At 40.7% G+C, this 9876-nt stretch overlaps 1 protein-coding gene across 1 annotated transcript; it reads right to left on the bottom strand.

Moving 5' to 3' along the window:
• LOC119658043 (mRNA-capping enzyme) lies at nucleotides 1-7029 on the bottom strand. Its single transcript, XM_038065284.1, has 11 exons — nucleotides 6651-7029; nucleotides 6349-6574; nucleotides 6103-6285; nucleotides 5809-6044; nucleotides 1708-1862; nucleotides 1183-1318; nucleotides 968-1103; nucleotides 738-910; nucleotides 557-657; nucleotides 298-488; nucleotides 1-230 (listed from the first exon to the last, which is right to left on the bottom strand). Exons 1-11 carry the CDS (start codon nucleotides 6834-6836, stop codon nucleotides 112-114), a joined length of 1842 nt encoding a protein of 613 aa, XP_037921212.1. The 5' UTR covers nucleotides 6837-7029; the 3' UTR covers nucleotides 1-111.
• Nucleotides 7030-9876: the final 2847 nt, after the last annotated feature.

Below are 9876 nucleotides of genomic sequence, written 5' to 3'. Positions count from 1 at the left end.
TTTTTACATGCCACTTCATTCAACCTTTATTTTAAATTACGTCTATTAGGTTTTCATATCTTTTAAAAATTGATTTATATTGGCTCACATATACACACAACATGTTTGTTCTTATCGTCTTTGTGGCGGAGGTGGTGGCATCATTTCAGAATCATCTGGAAATCGATACCTATCTATATAGTCTAGGAGAATTTCCGTCGTAACGGGGTGCTTTATACTATTGCAAACAGCTGCGAGTAGAACAACAAAATGCGGTCACCAAAATGTGGGAGAAAACACATACAAGCTTATACTTACACACTGCCGTATTATAACTATTTGGGTACGATTTATCCGTACGCTGTCGCATGAACACCCATCGGTTATTTTCAAATTTACATTCTATGATTTGATTATTCAGGTCTTTCATGGCCTTAGTGTAAGGCATCAGGGCAAAGGGCAATTCCAGACCCCCAACGAACAATTGACAAATTTTTCTCTTTAATACTCTGTAATGGAGTTTGAGAGAACAACGGTCAAAGTTATAGATTCCTTGAAATGGAGTCAATCTACTTACCCCTGTCCACTTTCTTCTGCCAATCTTAGCTTAAAATCGACCGAGTTCAGAGTGAGTGGTTTCCATTTAAGTACATGTGGAGATTGGCCTGCCGTGTAGGGCTGGAAAAAGAGGAAATATATTGTGGATGAAGTTTAGACCAACATGTAAATGGAAGATCTTTGTTTTTAAAAATATTTACCTCAATTGCTGGTTGGAAAATTAATCCATCCGGTTCGTGACTCAAATTTTGTGCAAATTTAGGGCCCAGAAGCGCACGCGCCTGGGTTATATGCCAGAAATCTTTCAAACGCACTCCAAATGGTTCCAATTCTCGCCTTATCAATCCGCATTTTATTGCCTCATGTCTTGGAGCTACAATGAAATGTTAAATGGCTTTCTGAAGTTTTAAATAGGATTGTTCCCTCTTACCTATTATTCGATTCTTTATATAATCTAAACGTTTAGTGAAAGGCATTTTGCCGATATCCTCATTTTCATATTTGATTATGTCATAAATAAGGTAACGAGGAATGTTATGACCGTTGACTTTATCAATTACCATTTCCTGCAATTGATAACATTGTTGTATGTATTTGTGCTGGTAAATTAATGGAGCTAAGAGTTTTGTTCGAGATAACACTTACACCGTCCAGAAGAGTATTTTCCAAATGTTGATGAAGATTTTCTCGGCGAAGGAAGTGAATGCGATCGACTTTAAAGCAGGAGTTATCACGATCAAAGAAATAGACTTCGTTTTCTTTGTCGATTAACATCATATATCTAGAAAACGAGATTTGTATTGCTTACATCTACCCAAAACTATTTAATAATAATAATAATCGTTGGCGTAACAATTCATATTGGAACAGGGCCTTGAAGTGTGTTAGAGCACTTCATTCAAGACCACAACGGTGCACTACAGGATAACAGTACCCTGTAGGAGGCAATGTGGCCAGCATTGTACTCGTCCAAGATTATTACCCTGATTTCGCCCAGGTACTGATTCCCAGCTGAGTTGACTGGTATCCGACGCCAAATCACGATACAAATCCCATTGCCACCAGTGAGATTTGAACCGCGACCTTCCGTACGAACGCCTTGTGCTCTAACCATTCAGCTATCCGCACACTCTAAAACTATTTACAATCCCGAATATGTGCAATTATTACCTTGTGCCGTCCGCTTTCCAAGAGACGCGATATGGCTGATTGTGTAGATTTTCAATATTTTTCAAATCCATTGATACTGGCTGTGAACCTGGAAAACCTGAGGACTCCCATTCGCACATATCTTGCACTTTTTGTTGAAGTGTTCCAAGTCTGGGCTATTAAACAAAAATAGATGAATTAGTTATAAAAGTGATATACATTTGTATTTTTTACTTAATATATTACTATGATTAAGGAACAACTGAGCAGATCGAGCGGTTCGTTGATGATTATTTAGCGAATTATGTCAGAATGGTGCAGAAATCGAGGAACAGCTGTGGCAGAGCGATACTTGGCATGCGCTTCATATCCTTAACTGCCCCGAACAATGGGCGGACCCGGTCGACACGCCGCATGCAGCCTTAGTTGCATGGGCTCCTTGTTTTGGGCTTACACACAAACTTGAATTTTTTTTAAAAAGACGACTACAGGTTCGTTTGATGAGTTGCTTCTGCTGTGGACGAAACTGTAGTCGTCTTTTTGAAATTGTTAACTTTGGATGTTAGCCCAAAGCGAGGAGCTCATGGACCAGAAAAGTGAGAGGCATCAAGTGGATGCCGAATTCAGTGCTCCCTCCATTCCGAACCAGAAATATTTCAGTTTCGGATAACTTTTGGCCGGAAATACTAGGCGGTTTTTCCTCTGGACATAATTCTCAGTCGTGACGTGTTTGCGAATTAATAAAAGGGGGCGAACTAAATCGGTCGTGCTGCTCCCAGGGCAGAGGCACAAGCAGCGTCCAATAAGTTGCCTATGCCGTTTTTCCATTATTTTGTTGCTCTTCTCAAATTTGATATGTGTAAAATCATCATTACTTATAGATTGGTTCTGAAGCAAATGACTTAAATCTTGAAGCCACACTATTCCCATCATTATTCTCGCTTTCTTTCCATGTCGCTCCCAATGAATAGACAAGAGAGCTATCAACTAATTTAACTTCTAAATCGAATACTCCATCAATTAGCATGTGACCGGCATACGATCACTGTTACTTGATTTAGAGATAAACAAACTTACCATATGACGGTTCACAAGTGTTATATCAAACGCATATCATCATACAATATTTACTTGCCATTGCCGCTCTTTCTTAATGTGCGACCTATTCACTGCCCTTACTTCTTCTCAAAAACACGTTCACCGGCATCTAGCCCCTACGTCGGCGAGATTCTTCATTTGCTCTTGTCTCAGGGCAGAATACCCTGCAGATATGACAATATTGAAGATTTCTTTTCACATTCCATCTAACGCCAACCGACATCACTTTAAATTATTTCAAATTGAATTCTGCATCCCCTACTATTTCATATGAATCTAGAATTAGACCATTCTTGTCCAGATGCCCAAATACTTCTGGATTGATGAAAACAGTGCTAAGAATCTTCTCACAATACCCATCATCACTCATCACAAACATGTTCTTTCAAGACTCTTGGTTTTCTCATCTGACTAGACAGGATAAGGTAGCAGATTATTTCAACTCTTCATCTAAAATGTGAAGCATAAAAGTGCCTCCGAAGCAGCATCTGTATACACCCATATAGTTCACATGTGTTTGATGTTCTCTTCATTTCCGACGATGCTGAATTGTTTTGCAATTGCTTCTCAAGTTCATACTGGCATACGCCAAGGAACTTCGAAACAAGATGGTTGCGTATTTATGCGGGTTTTTTTTTTGCCAATTGCCTGCGGAGAACTTCATTTCATTAAACATTGTTTGGAGTTAAATTTAAACCTCAGTTACTTTTGTGTGTCGTGTAACCAATTAGATCATCGGCGAAAGTTACGATTCAGGTCGACAAGGATCATCGTATTGGGACGATACCACAGCCATGTTGGATTGAAGGTTACACATTTCTGCAATGATGACATCTTGTTCAGTATCGTATTTAACTTTTTTAAATGTGATATCATTTTTGAAGCGATAGCCACTCCTCCAAAACCATTTTTCCCCATTTTGTGTGGCAGGCAATAGCCTATTAGTAGTTTGGATACCGGATTGAAATGAATGGAAAATATTTCTTGGAGTGTTATAATGTCTATTTCCTTTGTATTGTAAAAATGAATAGCATCATCTTCAGGTCAGTTTCTTAGGGTACCTTGGAGGAGACACGTCCCTTAAGTCAAAACGATCCAGTCATACCTGCAGCCAACCAACGAGAAGCAACCTAGAGCATTCTTGAGTATATTTTTACAGAAGGTTCACACACAGAGGCGGCAGTACAGGCGTCACTCAGCGAGATTCTTTACGGCAAAGTTCAAGGAAATTCACCAATCAACTGGACCAGCGAACCTACCGCAGCTTTTAAAGCTTCCAAAACCGCACTGGAACAGGCAAACAAGACAAAAAAATGAGTGTTCACCACGTCAATTTTGCCATCTAGATTATATTGGACAGTTTACCACCGTTGTTCAGCACGTATCCTATTGCGATAACGTTGTGGGGGACGCATTATCGGGCATTGAGGAATTGAAATCAATTACGCAAAGCTTGCAGCGTGTCAGTCCGCGGACAAAGAACTCAAAATGCTACAACAAGGAAACACAGGGCTTCGACTAAAACAATTCCAGGTTTTGGGGTTCAGCTGCAAGCTTTGACGAATTTTTTGACTTACAGTCCAGCAACGAGCAAGTACCCACGTCTAATTTCGCCAACGGGTTGAGACCGCGTTTCCAAATGTACGTGCGTGATCAGTAAAACGGATAACGTCTTTAAAGCTGAAGTGGCCGGACGTATGATTACAGTATACATTGATCGGTTCAAGCCTGCTTACGCGATGACTGACGATATCGAATAGAACGCGAACTCGGACCAACAACAGGAAGCCTCCGTGGCAATACCCAGTTCCGAGACAGACATTCGAAAAATCGTTCAAGTTCCTGTGCAACAACCTAAAGTGGCAAACTCAACAAAATCTGGTTAAATTTCCTGACCCTTACCAGGCAGGCCTTCTATAATTTAACAATAACAAGACCACATATTCACAGCTGGCGTCACTATACGACTAGCTGAACCATGGCAATTTCCTTGCATTCAATCATTGGCAGGGGAGTACTGTGCCGGTGTCAATTACTTCTGGACACTTGTCTGGAATTAGAACTTTTTTTTCAGCAAATATTGTCATGTGGGGGTATCAAATGAAAGGTTTCGGTTGGTACTTTCCTAAGCTGGTGTTAGCTTTGACATATGTTAGAAAGGCGGGGAGTTCGGGGGGTCGAAAGTGATTACTTATTTAACGGGGGCCATTCTTAGAAACTGCCCAACCGAAAAATCTGAAAACAAAATCAAGAGGCTGCCACCATATGGTGCCGTGGTTCCGAAATACCTTCCACACCGATACCCCTTCAAATAAAGTTAATATAATTTATATATAATTTTCAGTAATTGGCTGCAGGGCCCCTCTTAAGATGAACTAGCATCACGAAATTGCAGCAATGTAGGCTATAATATAGAGCTTGATCTTACCAAGTTTGGTGGAAATCGCACAATGACTAACAAAGTTATAATAGGTCAAAGTTATCGCTTCTTTGAAATTCAAGATTTTGAATGTCAATACCACCCAAAAGTGAATATTTTCACATAATATATGCGTATATTACGTGTAGGTACTAATGGGAAAAATTCCCATTCAAATGTCTTTATAAAAATACACAAAACCTTTCATACCTGAAGCGTCTAGCTTCCGATTTTCAGACTGTTTTTTTAAAGGACCTTGCGGAATGTATGTTGCCCACAATGAATTCAATTCTTGCCGCGCCACTGATCGTAGGCACGCTGTACTATGAACATATATAATTCGCACTCAATAACACGATGATTATACAGATATTTTGAAAAATTCTTTTCGGCTTTTGAATCCTTACTTCACTTGAAGCTTGTATGATATGATGTTGTCATTTTATTGTACAGAATTAGTTTAGAAAGAGTAATGAATGGAATACGCGTGTATAAAAGTAACAAATAACAAGGAGCAAAGGTTTTGCACAATTAAAACAACATTAAAAGTCCTAAAAATTGCGTTAGCTGTCTTGGCAAACATTTCTGAATATTTTCGAACTTACCTGGTCAAGTATCAACTTAACACCAGAAACTCCAGGCATAAATGTTGCATCTTTCTTGACCAACTCACGTCGCTTTTTCTTTTTGGGGTTGCGTTCAGATTGTCCGGCATCATTTGGGTCTTTAATCACATCATTTTCATCGTCTTCGCCCTCATTGTCGTGATTGCTGGAAGTGGGAGTAGGACTCTCCAACTGACGTTTGGCCGGTACTGATGTGTCCACCCTATCATCGTACTCTGCGAACAGCAAGTGCTTAGTTTAACGATGGATTTATGAATTTCATTTTTAACTCACCAAAGCACCAATCTGGCATTTCAGGAGGTGGCGGAGCGTCTTCTTCGTCATCGTACCTGCGATATAGCTCCCTGATATAGTCCTCTTTGTAAATACCCGGAGGACGAGCTGCGGCAAACGCACTGAGCGCAGCCTCGACTGAGCAATCTAATTTCTCCACCATGTAGCTGACAATTAAGAACCCTGCAAGACGGGAATTTTAGCTTTATATTCCAGAAGACAAACTGAGAATTTCAAGCGACTCACCAGTTCTATTAAAGCCATGTGTGCAATGAACCCCAATCAAGTCGATCGGCCGTTCGTTTATAAAATCATCCACAATGTCTATGAACGATCGGGTTTGCTCTGGCGAGGGGGTCTCTCCGTGGCCCCGACACTGCAGCTTCACATAACGGCAATCCTTGCCCTCGATTTCTTCCCGATTGTAGAATCGTTTTGTGTTAGTTAAATCTATCCAAAGCCCCAATTTCACCTTAAAACGGAGACAAACAAAATTTAGGATTAGACCTGACAACCACAAGCCCCTGAAAACTGCTTTCGTGGCTCACCTTCAGCATCTTCATGTATGAAAATATCATTTCGGGTGGAAAAATACAATCGAGCGTCATTTGATCATTGTAACGTTCGTCCAGCGGAGTCTTGAAAGCCACGAATTTATCTGCAATAAGTGAATCGGACTTGCGAGGGCAATGAAGCCATCTGTTCGGAATAGGCCCGGGACCGCGATTCGCCATTTCGTAGACAAAATTTCACTGTTTTGGTCAAATTAATGGCACAGCCTACCGTGAACTTCGATTAGCTGCCCGTTCACGGTCTGCACGCGGAGAAGAGGTTCGTTATTTGACGTGATCAACACAACACGGCAAGCATATAATGGCAATCGCTACGCTGACAGCTGGCCATTGACCACGGTTGTCAGCTTTGACAGCAAATCGCATTTTTCCCAAAACGTAGTGGTTTGACGCGAAACTGTCCTTTTGTCGTTAGATGGCGCAGGGAGATACGGTTCGGTTTCCGAAATGTTCCATCATTTGAAATTAAACAAATTTAAATGAAGAAAAGGAAAATATTATTGTACAGATAATTTATAAATTTCACAAATTGGTAAGGAGTGCGCATTTCGTTTAGACGCATTGTAATATTTGTTCTCAAAATGTTCTGATTCCCAGAAATATAAACTGATATTACCGCCACTTTCACATGGTATTTTTATAGTATTACTGCATCCTGTTGTTTTCCGTAGCTGTTTCGCAGTATTGCAGTTTGCTTCAGTGTTTTTTTCAATTTTTGAATTGGTTACAGGACACTTTGAAAACCTCAGTACTATCCCGTGCGTTACTGTATCTTTGCGCGTATCTAACGTGGCCGCTGTTTTGTCTTTCCAATTTTTGTAATCATACAAGTTTTTATTTTAATTCATTAAAGAAGCATGTGCAATTTTAAATCGTCAGCTTTTATAGTTTCTTTCATTATAACGTTTTTAAAAAGGTACCCTGTTTTACTCGTTTAACACTACAGCGTCTCAAATAATTATACCTTAGTAAAATCGGTTGTCTATCTGTCTATCTGTCACACGGATTTTTCTTTTCTTAGAAACGGTGATACTGATTGACGTCAAGAATGGTAGGAAAATGGGAGCTGTGAACGTTCACGCATACATTATATCGTTCTACATGGAAATTAAGGGAGAGGAGTCTCTAAAAGTGGATTGTATCTTTCGCCAAATATAGTCATGTGGAGTATCAGATGAAAAATCTAGATGTTTTTTCTGGTCATTATCCTCTCATTGCTGCAATCAAAAAACGAATTGATAAGGAAACCGATAATTCTTGGTATAGTATTAACTATAAAAAACTAAGAAAAATTGCAAATAAAAGCGAATGGAATGAATTTCTGCTTTGCGATCCCAATATATCGATTGAATTATTAATAAATGAAATTAAATGTTGCATTTTCAATTCCAAATACAAAAAGGCTGATATTAAAAATAATTCTAAGAATACACATAGAAAATTATCATCATCATCATTAACGACGCGACAACCGGTATCCGGTCTAGTCCTGCCTTAATAAAGTGCTCCAGACATCCCGGTTTTGCGTCGATGTTCACCAATTCTATATCCCTAAAAGCTGTCTGGCATCCTGACCTACGCCATCGCTCAATCTCAGGCAGGGTCTGCCTCGTCTTCTTTTCCTACCATAGATATTGTTCTTATAGACTTTCCGGACTGAATCATCCTCCGGATTAAGTGATCCGCCACAGTAACCTATTGAGCCGGCTTTTATCCACAACCGGACGGTCATGGTATCGCTCATAGATTTCGTCGTTGTGTAGGCTACGGAATCGTCCATCCTCATGTAGGGGACCAAAAATTCTTCGGAGGATTCTTCTCTTAAACGTGGCCAAGAGTTCGCAATTTTTCTTGCTAAGAATCCAAGTTTCCGAGGAATACATGAGGACTGACAAGATCATTGTCTTGTACAGTAAGAGCTTTGAGCCTGTGGCAAGATGTTTCGAGCGGAACACTTTTTGTAAGCTGAAATAGGCTCTGTTGGCTGACAACAACCGTGCGCGGATTTCATAATCGTAACTGTTATCGGTTGTGATTTTCGACCCTAAATAGGAGAAATTATCAACAGTCTCAAAGTTGTAATCTCCGATCTTTATTCTTGTCGTTTGACCAGTGCGGTTTGCTGGTGTTGATCTGTTGCTGATTTGCCTGGAGTGAAGCCTCTTTGGTATGGACCAATAATGTTCTGGGCGTATGGGGCGATCCGGCCTAGCAAGATAGCGGAGAATATCTTATAGATGGTATTCAGCAATGTGATACATCTATAATTGCTGCACTGTGTGATATCTCCCTTTTTATGTATGAGAGAAATAATGCCTCGTTGCCAATCCTCCGGCATTGATTCACTGTCCCACACCTTGAGCACAAGTTGATGAACCACTTGGTGTAACTGGTCGCCTCCATATTTAATCAATTCGGCTGTAATTCCTTCGGTTCCTGGCGACTTATGATTTTTTAGCCGATGAGTTACACGGATTCTTTCTTCGATACTTGGTGGTGGCAGTATTTGTCCGTCGTCTTCAATTGGCGGGACCTCCAACTCGCCGATGTTCTGGTTGTTCAGTAATTCATCAAAGTACTCAACCCATCGCTCCAATATGCCCATTCTGTCGGAAATCAGGTGCAAGGTGTGTAAGGCTTCATCCTGCTGACTTGTTGGTAAAACTTGCGCCTGGTGCGGTTGCTCCTTGTACTTTTCTAGTTCATACACCTGTTTGTTCGCCCAGGCTTCCTTTTTTCGTCTGTGAAGTCGCCTCTCCGCTCGCTGGAGTCCGTGATAAGTCTCCGCGCGTGCCCGCGTTCTTTGAGAATGCGGCATTATTCAGTATGCAGCATTCTTCCGTTCGGTTGCTAGCTTATATTCATGGTCAAACCATCCGACTTTTTTTGCGACTGGGGCCAAGTATGTTTGTGGCCGTATTTATGATAACGCTCTTCAGGTGATTGTGAAGATCATTTTTTGATGCTTCATCTCCAGGATCTCTGTTGACTGCGGTTATTGCGGCACCCATTTCCCTCTTATAGGTGTTGCGGAGGGCTGTATTGTGGATGGCTTCAGTGTTAACTCTCACCTGATTGTCAGAGGGGATTCTGGGTGGTGTTGTTATTCGAGCTCGGAACACCATGCCAACGAGATAGTGATCCAAGTCTATTTGACATTCATCAAGACTGAGAGATGGCGCCGTTCAATCAACACGTGGTC

Source organism: Hermetia illucens, chromosome 5 (genome assembly GCF_905115235.1).
Source record: "Hermetia illucens chromosome 5, iHerIll2.2.curated.20191125, whole genome shotgun sequence".
NCBI lineage: Eukaryota > Metazoa > Arthropoda > Insecta > Diptera > Stratiomyidae > Hermetia > Hermetia illucens.
Note: the sequence above shows the minus strand (reverse complement) of the source record. Positions and strands in the feature narration are given on the sequence as shown.

Excerpts from the sequence above, each read along its gene's own strand:
- LOC119658043 (XM_038065284.1), bottom strand. The coding sequence starts at position 6,836 with ATGGCGAATCGCGGTCCCGGGCCTATTCCGAACAGATGGCTTCATTGC. Across the intron at positions 6,575-6,650 it reads CATACATGAAGATGCTGAAG|GTGAAATTGGGGCTTTGGAT; the intron begins GTGAGCCACGAA and ends CTCCGTTTTAAG. Across the intron at positions 489-556 it reads GCAGAAGAAAGTGGACAGGG|AGTATTAAAGAGAAAAATTT; the intron begins GTAAGTAGATTG and ends ACTCCATTACAG.